We start from the raw sequence: 20165 nt of genomic DNA on the forward strand, positions 1-20165 counted from the left end.
TCAGGAGGCTGAGACGGAGTTTCGCTCTTGTTACCCAGGCTGGAGTGCAATGGCACGATCTCGGCTCACCGCAACCTCCACCTCCTGGGTTCAGGCAATTCTCCTGCCTCAGCCTCCTGAGTAGCTGGGATTACAAGCACGCACCACCATGCCCAGCTAATTTTTTGTATTTTTAGTAGAGACAGGGTTTCACCGTGTTGACCAGGATGGTCTCGATCTCTTGACCTCGTGATCCACCCGCCTCGGCCTCCCAAAGTGCTGGGATTACAGGCTTGAGCCACCGCGCCCGGCCATCTAGTGAGAAATTAATAATCGTGGCATAGAGTTGAGTCCTCCATATTATCTAAGTAGGTTTCTCAAAATAAGCTTGAATTCGTGAAGTGGCATCCAGATATATACTTGGGAATCTGAGGAGCTGGGATGAGGTTTGGGGGAAATGTTGAAAAAATATACAGTATTTTGTTTTTACAGAACTTTTCGAAATCTTGATATTTTAAAGGTACACATGATTCCAATGTTGCCATATAGCTCAGTCTAGAGGAACCTCAGAAAAATATAGTTATTATCATTGGACTACTGTCCAATTCTGAGATCCACTAAAATTTGTACTTGGTTACTGTAGGTGGGTTTGTATACTCAACAGCTAATTAAAGGAGGTTGGGATTTATGAATTAGAGAAGATGAACTCTATAATGAAAGTCCAAAAATCAAATCCCTAACAAGACACTAAGAACTTCTTTTATGATAAAAATGTCAAATCTCTTGAAGAAAGACATTTTTAAAGGGATTAAATTAATAAAGTGGGTGTGCAAAATATGAATGCTATAAACCCAATTAAACCATCTGAAGTGAAATGCAGAAGATCATTTGCAAATATAGTTTCTAGAAACCCAGAGTAAACCCTGAGAATATGTTACAGAGTTGAAATCTGGTGTATCAAGTATCTGCTCTCTGTAGTCACAACATCATTGAAAAGTACACTAAATGAACAGCAAAAAATAGAAGAACATTTTAAAATATTTTAAAATATTTTTTCTATTCCAAGCATAAGATTAGCCAAAGATTAATGATGAAATATTATGTACTTGGCACATAGTAAATGCTTAATAACACTTATTGAACAAATGAATACATGAACCCACTGCAGCTATTGCAATATAAATATAACAGTGACTCATATCCTGGGAAAATGTAGATTTATAAAAGGTGTCATAAATAAGTTAATAGCAAAGTATTCAAAAGCTTGAAAGTTCAGTATGAACAGCCTTATAAATGAGGACTAATATACAGAGGAAAATGTTGTGTTATTTAGGCAAGACCTACTTTAGTAAAAAAGGTAATCATCACAAAAGAAAAAAAAAGGGCAATCGACAATTTTTTTTTTTTTTTTTTTTTGGGAGATGGAGTTTTGCTCTTGTCCCCCAGGCTGGAGTGCAATGGCGCAATATTGGCTCACTGCAACCTCCTCCTCCTGGGTTCAAGTGATTCTCCTGCCTCAGCCTCCTGAGTAGCTGGGATTACAGGCATGCGCCACCACACCTGGCTAATTTTGTATTTTTAGTAGAGACAGGGTTTCACCATGTTGATCAGACTGGTCTTGAACTCCTGACCTCAGGTAATCCACCTGTCTCGGCCTCCCAAAATGCTGAAATTACAGGTGTGAGCCACCACGCCCAGCAAGCAATCAGCAATTGTAATAAATGTCACAACCAGGGATAGAAATAAAAATATCTTACTACAAGGCAGTAATTGAGAAATCTATAAATACATAATCCTTAATGGGCAGATATGATAAAGAACTGATGTAAAAGAGATCATCTTTTTTTGCTCAATTGAAGCTAGAATGGCAAAATTCTCACAGTTTCATTACCTAAATAGAGAATAATAACATTTATACAAATTATGTGTTACAATTAATTGTTTTAATTAAATACAATTAATTTAAATATTTTATCCCTTTTGATGTTCTACAAAAGAGATTATTCACAAGACTGGGAAAAAAAAAGATGTGCAAATCACTTAAAAAATGGATCATCAGATACACGAAGAATGAAGCGCTTAATTGTCTAACAAGTGGGGGGATTAGGTTAATGAAGCCAAGGCTTTTACAGTTATCTATAATGCTTAACTCTATCGTGTACTTTTTTGCTTGGCTATTGTGATAGCTTAATAATTTAAGAAGAACAATCAGAAGGGTTAAGCCAAACAACAGTAAGTTGTATGAACAGAGCACTCACTAAGACATGAATAGAGCAATTAACTCAGACATTGGTTTACTTCTACAGCAACTTACTACTCTATGGTTTTGTTTTGTTTTGTTTTTGAGAATTAGCTCACTGCAACCTCTACTTCCCGAGTTCAAGTGATTCTCCTACCTCAGTCTCCCGAGTAGCTGGGATTACAGGCACGCGCCACCGTGCCCGGCTAATTTTTTTGTATTTTTAGTAGAGATGGAGTTTTGCCATATTGGCTAGGTTGTTCTCGAACTCCTGGCATCAAGTGATCCACCTGCCTCGGCTTCCCAAAGTGCTAGGATTACAGGCGTGAGCCACCATGCCCGGTCAACTCCATGGTTTTCAAACGACTTATTTCTAGTTTGGATGAAGACCAAATGAAGTTCTACCCCTTCCTACCCTATGCAAACCCTGGGTTCCCAGATTGAAAACAGACAGAGGTTTAGGGCATAGGTAGTGTTAGGAGCAGTACCTTCATGATGAAGAAGAGAAAGATGATGATGACAACGTTGACCTGGGGGTGAATCCACACAGCCGACTGGCCCAGGCTCTCGAGGTCACCTGCATGTTTCACCCATGTATTGTTGTCAAACAAAGTACTGATGGCTTCGCGGGGCATCAGCTGGGGAAGGAGGAAGCAGAAGGAGTGGGTACTCCAGGGACAGCCTGTGCTTCCGTTTTTTACAGAACTTATTCCCCAGCCTCATTATTCAAGGGTCTCTTTTGCCCTTTTCTCAGGGAGAATCTAGAAAGTCTATCCTTGCACAAAACTACTTATGCTCTGAAGCCAGAGGGATGTCTGTGCTGTTTCCTCTTTCCCATGTGGCCCCAGTAACCTAGTCATGTGCTCAGTGACCTGACCCCACCTCAGCTCCCCAAGAGCTTACCTCTCCAGCCATGAATTGACCCATTCCTGGTGGGAAGGTGAATGAGGCAATGACAAAGGTAATGATTCCAGGATACAGCAGGCGGCTGAAAAAGAAACAGAGTTAACCCCTGCAATTCAGCCAACTCACAGTAAATACCATATTGAACGTCGGCAAGCTGAAGTTTCCTGTAGTCCACTGTAGTCTCGTTTCTTTAAATGAAGAAGATTCTCTTCACACAAAAAAATAATATTTGAAGCCGGGTGTGGTGGCTCATGCCTGTAATCCCAGGATTTTGGGATGCCAAGGTGGGCAGACCACTTGAGGTTAGGAGTTCGAGACCAGCCTGGCCAACATGGTGAAACCTTGTCTCTACTAAAAGTACAAAAATTAGCCAGGCACAGTGGCACACGCCTGTAATCCCAGCACTTTGGGAGGCCAAGGTGGGCAGACCACTTGAGGTCAGGAGTTTGAGACCAGCTTAGCCAACATGGTGAAACCCCATCTCTACTAAAAATACATAAATTAGCTGGGTGTGGAGGTGCGGCCTGTAATCCCAACTGCTCGGGCGGCTGAGGCATGAGAATCGCTTGAACCCAGGAGACAGAGGCTACAGTCAGCTAAGATCGCACCACTGCACTCCAACTTGGGTGATGGCGTGAGACTTTGTCTCAAAAAACAAACAAGCATAACCTTTGAAGGGGAGACCACACAATTCACTCCCTAACCATGGTATCAGGGGTTCCTTATATTTTAATGCAAGCCACCCAGAGGCATTTAATGCCTTCCCCAAAGATAAAAAGGGATGAACTCTTAGAGAAACCAGAAAGTAAATGGGTAGGGCAACAGAAGGGCAGTGACTCACTGCTTAGCAAGAAACTGGCTGAGGGCCTTGTGCTTTCGGACACCGAGCATGACTTGGCGATGCAGATACACAAATACAGCTCCCAGGAGCCCACAGCAAATCCTGAGGGTGTAATTTATAGAGTTGGAATCTTACAGACATGAAATCCTCATCTCTTGGCCCTAGTTACTGCAGGGAAACAAATACCAGGCTTCTGCCTTTCCTATCTACCCACATCGACCCCAGCAATGTACTCTATCTGTGCCAACCCCACTTTCTTTCCAGCTTGGGTCCCTCCCAATCTACAGCCTCACCCCATTCCCTGCTCACCACACACAGTGCAGGTAACCCCACTGACCCGATGGCAGCAAAAGCTGGGAGTTCCTTCAGGTCAAAGGGGAAATCCATTCGGAAATTGGTTCTGAATAGAGCAGTGATGGTGACTGTAGGATGGAAAAGCCAGGATTAGGGTGGGCGCTTCGTAGAAACCCGACGGGAGACAGAGGTGGGCAGTTTTCAGGATTAGTTCCTTCCTTCCTCCATACCCAGTTTCTCCTCTTGAATCTCTTGAATGTATTTTCCTCTTTTCTTTTTCTTTCTTTTTTTCTGAGACAGAGGCTCTCTCTGTTGCCCGGGCTGGAGTGCAGTGGTGTGATTTTGGCTCATTGCAACATCCGCCTCCTGGGTTCAAGCAATTCTCTGCCTCAGCCTCCCAAGTAACTGGGATCACAGGCACTCGCCACCACACCTGGCTAATTTTTTATATCCTTAGTAGAGACGGGCTTTCACCATGTTGGTCAGGCTGGTCTCCAACTCCTGACCTCATGATTCACCTGCCTCTGCCTCCCAAAGTGCTGGGATTACAGGTGTGAGACACTATGCCCAGCCGTATTTTCCTTTTTTCTACATACATCCCTCTATGGATATACTCCCCTACTCCAGGACCTATATCTTTATCATATACCCTTGGGCCTTGGTCACATCCCTCAAATGATGCCACCCATTATTCCTTTTCTGAACTGCCCCACAGAGATTTCCTCTGCACCAGCATTTCTGTTTCACATGGCCTTCACCCCAGGCCTCCTTGGTTACCAGCATCCTTGTTCCACACGGCCAGCACTCGGAACATGAAGGCACTGAACGTGGCTGCAAAGAATCCTCGCCAGTAGTTCCGAACAGCAAAGTAGGTGGAGGTGACCTCGATGCTAAATAGCACACCTGCAGGGGTCATAGAAATGGAGTCGGGGACAGACAGCAGTGAAACGGCTCCCCCACACTCCCCACTCCTTGGACCTAAGGACTTTTGCTGAAACATGAATCTGGACAGAAGCAGTGGTGGAAAATAATGATCTCTTGGATTCCTACGCTCAAAACCACACACCTGCTCATGCTAGGAGTTTTTTGTTTTTATTTTTATTTGAGACCAGGGATGGGTCCAACAAGACACAGAGAAGATTGAAAATGAATGGGCCTTCAACCTCCAAAACATGAGGATCAAGTGTTCATGCCCTTTGCATCCCTTAGAATGTAGGACTGAATGGGGTTTCAAAACTATCAGATACCCACATGGACTAAAGGCAGTTGAAAAAATTCTGCAGAAAAGTTAAGAGAGAGAAAGTTCCAGAGCAGGTCCTCAGCAGAGTTGCCAAGCAGAGCTCAGGATTCACAGGGACTCTCCTTAACACCCTCCTCTGGATTTTCCTTCCACCTGACATATACCACGTACCTGGGGCAACTTTATAAGGAAGACAGAACTAAAATAGGAGGGGGCTTTGCAGGAGCTGACAATCCTCGATCGTTCAAGAAAAGAAGCTAGAGGAGTCATACACATTTAAAAAAAACTAATACTAAAAACCTGCCTTAAAAGGACCAACCCAAGGGGAAAAACCAAGAGGCTAGAAGAAGATAAAAACAATGATGCTTAAGAAAGGTGGGTGAGGCAAAAGGAAAGCTAAGTAGTAGTTCTAAGTAGTACTGTTTCTGAGCGTAGGTGCTGGAGCAGAAATTGAGGGGGTAGAGCTACAGAAAAAGAACAAGGGTTGGTAGGGACAAAGTAAGGAATGCGAGTGAGGCCATAAAAAGCAACACTCAAGAGATACAAAGAAAAAAATCTTTCAACATATTAAGAATAAGGGGGGGTGGACTTTAATCCGATGCAAAGTAAAAATTGATGACAAGATTACCTAAAACCTGGCTAACCTCATCTTTATCCCAAATGAGAGGGAAGAAACAGGGAAATGCAAGCACCCACATAACTGGATGAATGGAGATAAGTCCTGGCCTTAGGAAACCATGAACTGGGCAGGTTTATCCCCTTTCTCTCCTTGTGAACAGGGTGAACGCCCCCTTCAGGCAGCATCTAACATCCTAGTAATTTTCTTCTCCCTGAGCTACATTCAAATGTCATATCTCTTGAATCCCCCAGGACCACCACCTTCTCTTCTATAGATGACAGTCAACTAGTTACATCGAGTCATTTGCACCAAGGAGAGGGTGGTCTAATGGTTACATCAGGTCATTTGCAGCAGGGGGAGGGTGGTCTAATGGTTACATCAGGTCATTTGCAGCAGGGGAGGGTTGCCTAATGGTTACTCCCAGATGCAGCAGCTGCTTCGGTTTAGTAGAGAATTTCCAGTGGTCAGTCCCAAGTCCCCTTCCCTGGAAAGCCATCCCCGATCCTCCTCTTCAGGTTGAAACCATCTGTCCTTCAGCCTGCACCCTCAGAATTCTGGGCTGTTATAGCACCACCGCTTTCAGATCTGGATATTTGTTTACATTTTTGAGATCCCCTAGGATTGAAAATTCCTTGGAGGCTGGGCATGGTGGCTCACGCCTATAATTCCAGCACTTTGGGAGGCCGAGGTGGGTGGATCACGAGGTCAGGAGTTCGAGACCAGCCTGGTCAACATGGTGAAACTCCATCTCTACTAAAAATACAAAAATTAGTTGGGTGCAGTAGCAAGTGCCTGTGATCTCAGCTACTTGGGAGGCTGAGGCAGGAGAATTGCTTGAACCCGGGAGATGGAGGTTGCAGAGCGCAGAGATTGCACCACTGCACTTCAGCCTGAGTGACAGGGCAAGGCTCCATCTCCGGGAAAAAAAAAATTCCTTGGAAACCAGCACCTAGTACGGTGGCATAATCAGGGCTGAATGCCTATTCTAGGGATGAGCAGAGGAGGAGAGGAAACGACAGGATGAAGAAAGACAACAAAAGAGAATAGAATTTCAGAAAACAGAGCAAGGCAATGGGCAGTGTGGGGCAGACAGAGCTTGCTGATGACCCCTTCTGCCCTGCTCTTCACATCACATCAGGTAAGCAGCTGCCTCTGAGGCCTAAAAGGAGGATTTGACACAGCGGGAATCAGGCAGAGTGAGTCTCTCTCCTTTTCTATACCAGTGACAAAAGCAAGTCAGTTTTGACTTGCTTGGGTGTAAACTCTGCAACTGATGAATATTTTACAACAATTTTTTTTTAAATCCTGGGCTAGGTTTTCTTTCCCACAGTGTGGTTCTGGGACATTTTCCCTTGTAGTCTGTCACTGTATGCTCCAGAATGAGAGCTAATTTTAATATAAGCCTGAGCCAAACATAAAATGTGCAGTTAAAAGGAAACAAGGCATTAAAAACAAAAACAGCTTTTGAAAACTCTCTTCTCAGGTTCTGGAACATTGCTCTTCTCCCACTCTGGATTCCCTCTCTACCTTCCCTGCTGCTCCTGTGCCTCTGCCCAACCCTGGGCTCTGTCCTTGTTCTCCTATTCCTGCCACTCATAGGCACACTTTCTCTCTCAATTTCATGTATGCTCCTGTCATCAGCTACACCTATATGCTGCTGATTAGCAAAGCTATGTTCCTGAGCTTCAGACTCATCAACCCCACTGCACAAACAGTATCACCTAGATATGCCATAGGAACATCAAAGGCAATACACTCCAAAGTGAAAAGTATCAGCTAGCTCCCCCCACACTCAAAGTGAAATGTATCAGCTAGCTTCCCACCACACTCAAAGTGACATGTATCAGCTAGCTCCCTGCCCAGACCTGTTTCACTTGCCGTATACCCAATCTTGGTTACTAAAACCACTATCCACCCAATTGCCCTTGTAGGAAACCTGGGTGTTAGCCTAGATCCCTCCTTTCTTTTACTCCATACAAAATTAATCACCAGGTGCGGTGGCTTATGCCTGTAAGCCCAGCACTTTGGGAGCTGAGGTGGACGGATCACTTGAGGCCAGAAGTTCGAGACCAGCCTGGCCAACATGGAAAAACCCCATTTCTATTAAAAAATACAAAAATTAGCCAGGCATGGTGGCGTGCACTTGTGGTCCCCGCTACTCAGGAGGCTGAGGTGGAAGAATTGCTTGAACTCAAGAGGTGGAGGTTGCAGTGAGCCAAGATCGCGCCACTGCACTCCAGCCTAAGCCACAGAGCCGGACTCTGTTTCAAAAAGGAAAAAAATAAAATTAATCACTAGGTTATACCAATTTTACTTGCTATCGTTCTTCTCTCTCTCTTCTGTCTCTGTCCAGTTCAGTCTCTTATTACCTAGCATCAGGACTATGACAATCGTCTTCTTGTTAATCTCGGATTAATCCTGTAAATCCCCAGGCCAATTCTGTCCTGCACACATCTGACAAAGGGATTGGGTGGACGCTCAAAGCTGGTCATGTCACTTCCTTGTGCACAACTCTTTTCATGACTTTAATTCACCCATGATAGCATTTCCCAAAGTCAGGGCTGTGAGAGGCTACAAATCCCACAAGACAGAGTTCTGTGGGAAATGCTGCATTACAGCCACATTTCGGATATTCTCAATGAATGTCAGCAAAGCAAACGTTCTCATAACTTTTCCAGTTTCAAAAAAAACTATCTCTTTAACCAAGCATTTTCCAGCTAATTTGTAGAACCCCTTTCACATATTATATCTACTAAACCATGAAACACATTTGTGCAAATCTTAGTCTAGAGAAATCTATATTCATTTTGTGTGTGTGTGTGTGTGTGACAGAGTTTCACTCTTGTTGCCCAGGCTGGAGTGCAATGGCACAATCTGGGCTCACCGCAACCTGCGCCTTCCAGGTTCAAGCGATTCTCTTGCCTCAGCCTTCCGAGTAGCTGGGATTACAGGCATGCACCACCACGTCTGGCTAATTTTGTATTTTTAGTAGAGACAGGGTTTCTCCATGTTGGTCAGGCTGGTCTTGAACTCCCGACCTCAGGTGATCCGCCCGCCTCAGCCTCCTAAAGTGCTGGGTTTACAGGAGTGAGCCACTGTGCCCAGAGGGATAATTCTATATTCTTATACATAGCCGTGAGGGTCTTCGTAATTCAGCCCTCCTTTACTCGTACAGACTCATTTGCTATTATTCCTTCCTCTGTATCCCCTGGTACTACTCAGCTACTGTAATGAGAGTGCCCGCATCTGGACTTTGCAATGCTGTTTCCTCTGTCCAGAATACCCTGCCCTCACCACCTTCCTTGGAAGTCCTACTTTTTATTCAAGCCTCATATTAAACACTCTTTTGTGAAGCTTCACGGGCTCTCGTAGGCAGGTCAGCATTCCACTGCACTTTACCTCAGCTGCCACTGTGGGCAGTGACAATAGTTGTGCCTGCCTGTCCACCCTCTCAACCAGGAGCACCCTGGGTGTGCAAGATCCAGCACAGGGCCTGGCACAGAATGGGAGCAAGATGCTCGTCATTTTAGTAGAGTGCTGAATTCTATTTTTCTTTCATTAGTATAAGAAATTAAGAGCTGACTCCATAATGAATACATCATTTTGATACTAATTTTCCTTTCAGAATTATACAATATTTGTTTTAAAAAATCAAGTAATGGGCCAGGCATGGTGGTGGCTCACACCTGTAATCCCAGCACTTTGAGAGGCCGAGGCGGGTGGATCACTTGAGGTCAGGAGTTAGAGACCAGCCTGGCCAACATGGTGAAACCCCATCTCTACTAAAAAATACAAAAATTAGCTGGGCATAGTGGCACATGCCTGTAGTCCCAGCTACTCGGGAGGCTGAGGCAGAAGAATCACTTGAACCTGAGAGGTAGAGGTTGCAGTGAGCCAAGATCACACCACTGCACTCCAGCCTGGGTTATAGAGTAAGGCTCTGTCTCAAAAAAAAAAAAAAAAAAAGTAAGTGTGAACGTTTAACGTGTGTAAAAATCCAGATACATTATCCTCCACTGACAAGGATTAGTGGCTTTAATGACTAGCGCTGAGGGACAGAAGTGTGAACAGGATACTAGCTGGTGCGCTTTGCTAGCTGGGGCTCCTTAGTCTGTGCGCTTTGCCACAGTGTTTGCATAAGTTAGATCATGCATCTGCATTAACTTTAAACTCTTCTCTATGTATCATTCCTGTGCCAAGTCATTTTGGTTCCCTGGAAGACTCTATGAAAAGGCTGGTTAACATTTCCATAACTGAAAAGATACCTCTAACAGTGGGTCATTTAAGAAGCATACAACCTTCCTGCAATTTTGTTTCTTCACATATCAACTTGATGTCCCTTTTTATCATCAATGAATCCAGTGAATGAACTGTATAATCCCTGCCCTGCTAATCCAGCTATAATTGATTTTGATGAGTCAGTAAAGAGATACGACTGCTTTCTCCGACTGCATCTATTTGTTAATCATTCATGACAAGGGAAATAATCTGAGATCACTATTTGCCTTATACTTGGAGAAAGAACTAACTCAACTTTAAACTGCGATGAAGACATTAATACTTTAAAACTCCCCTAACTATTCCTCACTAAAAGCTTATAATTAATCTAAATAAGGTCTACCTGAATTCCCGTGTCATTAATAAAACACAACAAAATGTGGATTTTTCCCTTGAAGGAGGAAGCTCATAGTGTCCCCGATTAGAGATGTCATCAGTGTAGGGCAAAAACATCCAACAATACAAACAGGCTTGTTTTTTGTTTTGTTTTGTTTGAGATGGAGCCTCGCTCAGTCGCCAGGCTGCAGTGCAGTGGTGTGATCTGGGCTCACTGCAATCTCTGCCTCCCCGGTTCAAGCGATTCCCCTGCCTCAGCCTCCCAGGTAGCTGCGATTACAGGTGCATACCATGATGCCTGGCTAATTTTTTAATATTTTAGTAAACACGGAATTTCACCATGTTGGCCAGGATGGTCTCGATCTCCTGACCCCATGATCCGCCTGCCTCAGCCTCCCAAAGTGCTGGGATACAAACAGGTTTTAATATAAGTAGGGGAGACACGGAGACTGCCTTGGTTTTAATTCCTGGCTCTGACCTTACTAACAGAATAAATTTGTTCAAGTCGCTTGCACTCTCTGTAATTCAGTTCTCTCCTCTTCCTCCTCTGTAATATCTGTCTCCTATGGCTTTGGCCAGGAATAAAAGTAAGTGCTTAGAATGTTATCTGGCACATAGCAAATGCTTACTAAAAGTTAGCTGTTCTTGTGCTCGCTTAGGCAGCACATATACAATACAGAAAAGATTAGCATGGCCCCTGCGCAAGGATGACATGCAAATTCGTGAAAAGTTAGCTGTGCTTGTAAGTAATGTGGTAATACCAGCACTTGTGGATACTGATTAAAACTGTTTTGGGAGCCAGGCCAGGCAAGCTGATTGATGGGGGAGGGGGCCAATCACTTGCCTCCAAGTGGTGTCCCAAAACAACAGCCGACTCCCACAGCACAGCCCACCGTCAGGATATCAGAGTAGTAGTATGGCTGCTACTAGGGGAGAGACAGACAGAGACACAGGTGGAAGAGAGGGAGGTGGGCAGACAGAGGACAGGAGAACACGCAGGGATAGGGAATAAGGCAGAATGAGAGGACTAAGTCTCAAGGAGCCCTTGTGGTCCCATTTTCCCCAGGCCAAGAGCAGCTCTATGAGTTTTGCAAAAAAGGAAGTGACCTTATAGCACAGAGCCAAAATGAAATAGAAGTAGAAAATGAAATAAAAGTTGGGCAAATAGGCCAGGCATGGTGGCTCACGCCTATAATTCCAGCACGTTGGGAGGCCGAGGCAGGCAGATCACCTGAGGTCCAGAGTTCAAGACTAGCCTGACCAACATGGAGAAACCCCACCTCTACTAAAAATATAAAATTAGCCAAGCGTGGTGGCACATGCCTGTAATCCCAGCTACTGGGGAGGCTGAGGCAGGAGAATCACTTGATCTCGGGAGGCGGAGGTAGTGGTGAGCCAGGATCCAGCCACTGGCAAATATGTCAGGAAGTAAAACAACAAATGATAACCAGAAAAGAGACAGCAAGAACTCCAGTAAGCAGCACTAACAAATCCTGCAGCAAGCAGCAACCTGTCTCAAAAGAATACACAGCCCTTTGGTGAAAAAATATAGGTATCTGGACCCCAGGGGCCATGATCCACAATCATTCACTGGATGCCACTCCAAAGCTTGTGGCAGCCACCCAACCCCCCCCTTCTAGGTCTTGCTTAGGCAACAGGAGTAGGGAGGAAGTGCAACTTGCCTCCAACAGGGGCTGCAAAGCAGCATCCCACGCCCACTGCACAGGCCGACACCAGGAGGTCAAGCTGCCCAGGCACGGTCTGCAACAGAGAAGCAGGCGGGCAAGGGGTGGAGGGGTGGGGCAGGCAGGCATATGTAAGAGGTGGGGTGAGGGATTGGGAGCTACAAAGAGATGGAGCAGCACAGGAGGGAAACATGGAGGGAAACTGACAGAGAGGGCGTGGTGTGGATTAGCAGGGAGAGCATGGGAGCAGACCACAGGCCAGTCCTCCATGTGGGGGGCACAGATCAAAGAGCGGTGGGCATTAGGACAGGCAGAAGCTAAACCGAGGCATTAAGTGGCTAGGGTAGGTGGACAGGGGAAGAGAAGGGAGCGGGGATTAGTGCAATGCCCCCTTCAGCACCACAGCCAGCCCAGAGCAGAGGCAGCCCTCCCAACACCCGACACACAGCGGGACTCTTTCTACCACCTAGCCCCAGCTCATTTCACTGCCTCACCCTTACCTCATATACCCCGCAGAACACAGACATGAACTTGCTGAGGACAGCAGCACAGATGCTGGCAATGTGGACGAAGGGGCCCTGGGAGAGAGGAGAGCGAGGAATCGGGGGTCAGAGGCCAGATGGAGGCTCTGTAGCACTCATTGGACTCATATTCCTTACTCCAGGCACTGTGCCAGGGGCTGGAAATAGAGGAGTTACACAGAGGTCCTGCCCTTATGAGGCTTCATCCCAGAGAGAAGGAAGAGGAGAAACCAGTGTGTTTCTCCTCTCGGAGTTTCAGGTAACGCCAAGGGCTGTGAAGAAAATCAGGGTGAATAAGGGGACAGAGAGCCAGGGTGGAGGAGGGTGGGAGGGCACGTGTTTAGAGAAAAGGGCCTAAGGAGCCTCCCTCGATAGAGAGAAGCACCTTGAGTGATGGGAGGGAGGGAGCAAGCAGATGTCAGGAGGAAGAATGTTCCACGCTGAGAAAACAACACACAGGGCAGAGTGACTGAGGGACAGAAAGGAAACCTATGAGCCAAACACACGGGAGCCGGGGCAGAGGCCTGGAGAGAGGAGGAGCCGGAGTCCACCATCTCAAAGGTTATGTATGTAGGAAGTTCCACTTAGGCTGGGCACGGTGGATCACACCTGTAATCCCAGCACTTTGGGAGGCCAAGGTGGGCAGATCACCAGGAGTTGGAGACCAGCCTGACCAATATGGTGAAATCCTACCTGTACTAAAATACGCAAAAAATAGAAAAATTAGCCAGCCGTGGTGGCATGCACCTGTAGTCCCAGCTACTCTCGAGGCTGAGATAGGAGAATCTCTTGAACCCGGGAGATGGGGGTTGCAGTGAGCTGGGATTATACCACTGCACTCCAGCCTGGGCAAGAGAACTAGAAGAGCTAGACACCGTCTCAAAAAAAAAAAAAAAAAGTTCTGATTTTATTTTAAGAGGCATGGAAGCCTTAAGAAGTTTTTGACCAAAGGCCAGACATGACTGATTCCATTTTTAAAAGATGCCTCTGGCTGCTGGGTGGAATGCGGCGGTAGGGGGCAAAGATGCTCTCCAGCAGAGAATGGAAGGAGGCTGCACCCCACCGAGCAGACTTGAATAAAGCACAGCCTCTTTCTCAGATTTAAGCAAGAAAATTGGTCTGGATGATCATTAAGACTGGTTTTCAACCATGGGAGATTTTGTCCTCTGGGGCCCATATCGCAATGTCGGAGGACTTGCTGGTGTCATCACTTGGGGATGCTGCTGAGCATCTAGAGAGGGTCAGAGAACAGGGATGCCACTAAGTCCCCTCCACTGCCCAGGACAGCCTCTCACAGCACAGAATTTTCCAGCCCCAAATGTCAGGGGTGTCCAGTCTGAGGGCCTGCTCCAAGCTCCCCAAGCTGTGCTTTTGTCATTGTACCCCAAGTGGAGGACCTTCCAAAGCATTTCCCCTTCCTAATGTCCCCTGGCCCTGGCCTTGGTCCTATCCCCGATCCACTTCCACTCCCAGAGCTCCCTCTAGAGTTCGTGCCACTCTGGCTCCCAAGGGTCCTTCCCGGCTCTTGCCTCAGTCATGCCAGGCCTACCTCTTTCCCCACAGGGATGCCACTGCCCAGGCCCGCAGTCAGTGCGACAACCTTGGCCACAAAGGCTTTCATCGTGAGATATTCCTTCAGGACAACCCCACGAAGTATTGTCTTCATCTCGGGGATTCCGGAGCCTAAAGGCGTTGAAGGATTAGATGCAGGGTCAAGATGGAGATTAAAAGGGAGATGAACATCTGGAACGCGGGAATGGGAATTGGGTAGCGGGGGATGAAGAGGTAGGGTGGGGAGGATGGGGCGAAGCAGCACAGGGCTGTGGGTGGGGCTGGACAAGGGGGAGACAGAGAGGGCCCCTCTCAGGCCACCCAGCTCAGGCTGTCTGGTGGCAAGTTCTCACCAACAGCCTGGGGAGAGAAGAGGTGGCAGAAGAGGGCGCTGAAGAGGATGAGGACGAGTGGGAAGGTGACCCAAACCAGGAACTGCAGAGGAAGGCTGGGCCGCATCTGAGCATAGGACCACTTGTAGGCTGCAGAGACACATGCCTGGGGTTAGGCAGAGTGTGGCTGAACAGCCATGTCTGTGCACCAGGCAGTATATCCGGCGTGTTCCCAGGCAGTGCTCATTCTGTGTGCCCTTCCCTAGATGGTGCTGCTCTCATTTGACACATGGGAAGCCTGGGTTGTGGGAAGTGACATGGCCTGTTCCAGTTGGTGGTTGGTGGCTGTGTCACGAATCCCACTGGAGTACCGGGGCTGGAGGCCTGTGTGTGACAAACCACCCAGTGTGCCCAGAACCGAGGGGCTTCCTGGGATTCAGAATGTTCAGTGCTGAAACTGGGAAAGTTCCTGGGAAACTGGGGCAAGTTGGTTACCTTAATAGAGGGGCACCCACTGCTGGGGTGGCAGCGAGTGGAGGGGTGTGAGAACTGGGGCAGGCCTGGGTCTGTCTTTTCTGGGCCTAGAGTCCCACCTGATCCCTCTCTGTGCAACATCCGCTTCCCACAATATACCCTGCTTCCCTCGGTAGAAACTCCAGAAGCAACTGTGGGCAAAGGTCCAGGTTAAACCTACCCTGAAGGCTTTTGGCACTGACATAGTCCATGCTCCAGCTGACCAGGGCCATCAGCAGTCCCAGAAGCACCAGAAAGATCCAGTCTTCCCCTAACTTTCTTCTCACCATCTGTCCCAGGCGGCGGACACAATCTAGGAAGAGATGAGGGTGTACAAAGAGAGAGAAAGGGTGACAGAGAGAGAGAGAGAGAGAGAGAGAGAGAGAGAGAAAGAAGAAAAAAAAAAAAAAGCAGCTAACCAGTCACTATTTCGGGTGTGAGAATCAGGAGGGGAGGGGAGGCCTTGGGCCCTCAGGGTCTTGTCTGTGCATCTTCTGCACTGAGTTTCTCATTACCCTTCTGCCGATTGCTGCCCTGGTCCCTGCAAAAGGCACCAAAGTCCAATTCCCCATGAATACCTGAATTCCTTTCTAAAACTCGTTTCTTGGAGTTGGGGGAGGAATAACAGGGAATAGGGGAAGTGCGAAGGAGGTGGAGAGAGGTGCCTTTTCCTTATTACTTAGAGAGGCCAAGGATGGTGGCTCACGTCTCTAATCCCAGCACTATGGGAGGCCAAGGCGGGAGGATTGCTTGATGCCAGGAGTTCAAGACCAGCCTCAGCATCTCCACCAAAAAGTTTTTTTTTTTTTTTTAGACGGAGTTTCGCCCTTGTTACCCAGGCTGGAGTGCAATGGCGCGATCTCGGCTCACCGCAACCTCCGCCTTCTGGGTTCAGGCAATTCTCCTGCCTCAGCCTCCTGAGTAGCTGGGATTACAGGCACGCGCCACCATGCCCAGCTAATTTTTTGTATTTTTAGTAGAGACAGGGTTTCACCATGTTGACCAGGATGGTCTCGATCTCTTGACCTCGTGATCCACCCGCCTCGGCCTCCCAAAGTGCTAGGATTACAGGCTTGAGCCACCGCGCCCGGCACTCCAAAAAAAGTTTTAAAATTAGCTGGGTGTGGCGGCATGTGCCTATAGTTTCAACTACCGGAGAGGTGGAGGCAGGAGGATCACTTGAGCCCAGGAGTTTTGGGCTGCAGCGAGCTACAATCACTCCACTGCACTTTAGCTGGAGTGACAGAGTGAGACCCTGTCTCTTAAAAAAATTAGAGGAGAGTTTTTGTAACAGGGCAGGGAGTATGTATGCACAATGGGATGCCCCAGTTCTCCTCCTAATCCCTGTACCTCTTTCTACTCCAGATTCCTTTATTCCTCAGTCCCTATCACCTTGACATTTGGAGTAGTGATCCTCATCCTTGCTGTCCACAGTAGAACTGGAGTCCGTCTTCTTGGGCATCCCCATGTCCCATTCCCTGTCTGAGAATTGTTCTTTGTGATGGCCATAAATCTGGACAGAGGGAAAATGATCAATGTCTGTCTTGTTGAAGAGTGAAAAATAATAGAGGGCAGCGCACAGACTCACAGAGGAAAAGAGCAACAGCTTAACTCACAGAAGAAAAGAGTAATAGCTTTTCTGAATTCTGGGTGTTGATTGCATGCAGGGTGACTTCGTGGTCATCCCTGTCCTCAACTCTCCACCCTCCATTTCCACGTTTCCCACTCTTTCACTTGTCTGTTTATCCTTCCTTTCTCCACCCATTCTTCAACCTCTACTCATCTTGATCCGGGGTAGCCTTTATTAAGGAGACCAGTTTCTGCTTTGAAGCAGAGGTACAGGGCGGTGGTGAAACCAGGCGGCCATATCAATCGTGTTCTGCATGTCACTGTGCTTTCTGGATGTCCCACAATTTCCCCGGACCACCTGCACTGACTTTCCTGCTAACATGAATAGGGTGAGGACAGGCTGGGCTCACTAGCAGGGCAGTCTTGGTTGCACTTTGCCTTAGTGTGTCTAGCCTTACCTGAGGTGCTTCAGGTCCTCTATCAAGCTTCAAGCCCATCCACCTCATCTCCTAGTGCTTGTATGCACACACAGGCACTAGCAACCAAAAGCAGGTCAATCTACTTCTTCCCACAGCCAGGTAATTCCCACCTGCCCCACATGTGAAAAGGGCAGAGGAGCTCCTCCATGTGTGTCTGTGTGAGGTTTACAATAGCTCCAACCGCTTTTAGCCTGCCCCACTCCCACTACACTAACTGTCCTCTGGGGCCAGGGTCAGGCCAGGCCACATTGCTGATTCTGGGAGAGCATGAGTAGAAGAGATCTGATTTCACAATACGAGCAGCATTTTATGTCGCAGTCCTGAACAGGCACACACATGAATTGCCCTGCTCATGGCTGTTTGTCTTCTGGGTTAGTGACCGAGGGAGGCAGTGTTTCCCTCCAAGCCCTATCTGGGACCCAGAGAGAGAAGACACTTCCCAACGGAAGTCAGAGGGCTGAGGCTGTCTCAGCTCCTAGAGGCCCCAGGCCAGTGGAGATGAGGAAGGGGGCTGCTTCATATCATCATACCTGGGCTGGGAAAACACAAGGGCTAGTCTGTCCCAGCTGGTCCCATGCTAAACATCACACCAGGGCAGGTGAGGAAAGGGCAAGGGAGAAGTCAACACTCAAGTCTACAAGTGACACGATGATTGGGATTTGTTAAAAAGTATTCCACAGCATGTAGAGGGGTGAGAGTGGGGAAGGAAAGAATAGCTGGAACAATAGTGACAAAATATTGATAACTGTTGGGGACTTGGGGCTTCACTATACCATCCCATTTTTGTGTAAGTCTGAATTTTTCATAATAAAAATTAAACCAAGAAAAACAAATCCGGGCCGGGTGCAGTGGCTCATGCCTATAATCCCAGCACTTTGGGAGGCCGAGATAGGCGGGTCACGAGGTCAGGAGTTTGAGACCAGCCTGGCCAACATGGTGAAACCCCATCTCTACTGAAGATACAAAAAATTAGCCAGGTGTGTTCGCAGGTGCCTGTAATCCCAGCTACTCAGGAGGCTGAGGCAGGAGAATAGCTTGAACCTGGGAGGCAGAGGTTGCAGTAAGCGGATTTCATGCCACTGCCCTCCAGCCTGGGCGGCAGAGCGAGACTCTGTCTCAAAAACAAACAAACAGAAAACAAAACAAAACAAAAAAACACAAAACAAAAACAAAAAAAAGAAAAAGAAAAGAAAAACAAATCCAAACTCGTTTGCTTTTGAGACCTCTAGGAAACAGCCCAATTCTACTCCCCAAACTAACCATACCTTCCCAATATGAAGCTTCATGCTCACCTGGCCAGTCTCCTCACCGTCACCAGGAAGTGCCATAATGGCACTGTTCTCAAGTTGTCATTCCACCCAGATACCACCACATACATGGGTGAGAGCACAGGGTCAGGGGGAGGGGTCTTCCCTCCTGCTGATCCCAAATGGTGTCAAAGGCCTAGTCAGACCCCGCTATCTCCTAGTCAGACCCTGCTATTTCCAGTGTAGGCTGGAATCTTCCTAACGTTCGATTCCAGCCTACACTGACCTGTATGTCCCTGCTTCCCAACTGGGTGCCTGGTGCTGCCTTCGCAACTACGCTTGGGGGTTGGTCAGGGACTGAGAGCAGATCCTTTTGACCCCCAATGTTGAGATCCCCTGCACAACTCACGCCTCTGCTTCCCAGTCCTAAACCTAAAGTAACTGTATGCTCCCTGTTAAAACAAAAGACAAAACAAACAAACAAACAAAAGGCCTTTTAAGTGCTGACCAGGCTGGATGTGGTGGCTCACACCTGTAATTCCAGCACTTTGGGAGGCAGAGGTGGGCAGATCGTCTGAGGTCAGGAGTTCAAGACCAGCCTGGCCAGCATGGCAAAATCCCGTCTTTACTAAAAATACAAAAATTAGCCAGGCACAGTGGCAGGTGCCTGTAATCCTAGCTACTCAGGAGGCTGAGGTAGGAGAATCGCTTGAACCCAGAAGGTGGAGGTTGCAGTGAGCTGAGATGGTGCCACTGCACTCCAGCCTGGGAGACAGAGCGACTCCATCTTAAAAAAAAAAAAAGTTCTGACCAGCTGCCCTCTGGAAGTGTTCCATCCTCTGTTGTTCTCTGCATTCTTTGGAGTGAGAGGCACACTTACTTTTTAACCGTGACCTATCTTTTTCCACGACAATTTCACAACCTTCCCTTCAGTTGTGCCCACCCCCATTCCCCCTTTCCCAGGCGCTCATTTCCACCAATCCCAGCACAGGAGGCTGCTCATCCCTAGCCGCTCCTAGTTTGCAGGCTTCTGTTGCTGGGATCACATCTCTGCACTTTTCCAGGTGCCTAACACTTAATAGGTTCTTACTTGATCATCTTGCCACCTAAAAGCTTAATTACATCTCTGCTCATTTTGACGTTGGTAGGTAGGTCTTTGATCATTGGTATGCAATTCAGTCTGTTTTCTACACTTGCCCAACCCCCTCTTCTGCCTTCCGCAGAAAGATTCATGTGTGTGTGTATTCTGCAGAGGGTCGCAGAGGCAGAGATCTAGCAGTGTCTGCCTGTGGATGAGGGTGTGGGAGACAGCTCCCAGCACACTGCAGTGTGGGCTCCTACGCAATCCACTCCACGTAGGTTATGTAAGCAAGAGCTCTTCGTGCCTGTGAGGCTCTGCTGTTTCCCCGCATGATTCAGGTATTCTGTTGGTAAAGGCTGGATAGAAGTACATGTATATCTCTCTAAGTGCATACTTAGGTGAGTCCAGACTCTCAAAGGTTTCCATATTTTGAACACATTACCATGTACTTGCTT

At 47.4% G+C, this 20165-nt stretch overlaps 1 protein-coding gene and 1 pseudogene across 2 annotated transcripts in view; one reads left to right on the top strand and one right to left on the bottom strand.

Annotated features, from left to right (window-relative positions):
* The window catches only part of CLCN1 (chloride voltage-gated channel 1), a 38867-nt gene that overhangs the window by 16969 nt on the left and 1733 nt on the right, over positions 1-20165 (bottom strand). For both annotated transcript variants that reach the window (XM_032245164.1, XM_032245163.1), the window contains exons 2-12: positions 16727-16847; positions 15516-15647; positions 14843-14971; positions 14488-14621; positions 12918-12995; positions 11577-11655; positions 5037-5162; positions 4303-4387; positions 3966-4067; positions 3122-3206; positions 2707-2856 (exon numbers count right to left, since the gene is read on the bottom strand). In XM_032245164.1, coding sequence (XP_032101055.1) covers positions 2707-2856; positions 3122-3206; positions 3966-4067; positions 4303-4387; positions 5037-5162; positions 11577-11655; positions 12918-12995; positions 14488-14621; positions 14843-14971; positions 15516-15647; positions 16727-16847 — 1221 coding nt within the window. The remainder of the gene's footprint in view (positions 1-2706; positions 2857-3121; positions 3207-3965; positions 4068-4302; positions 4388-5036; positions 5163-11576; positions 11656-12917; positions 12996-14487; positions 14622-14842; positions 14972-15515; positions 15648-16726; positions 16848-20165) is intronic.
* Positions 11380-11474, top strand: LOC116528082 (annotated as a pseudogene).

This window comes from Sapajus apella, unplaced genomic scaffold (assembly GCF_009761245.1).
Source record: "Sapajus apella isolate SASKATOON/1434 unplaced genomic scaffold, GSC_monkey_1.0 scaffold56, whole genome shotgun sequence".
In the NCBI taxonomy this organism is placed as follows: domain Eukaryota; kingdom Metazoa; phylum Chordata; class Mammalia; order Primates; family Cebidae; genus Sapajus; species Sapajus apella.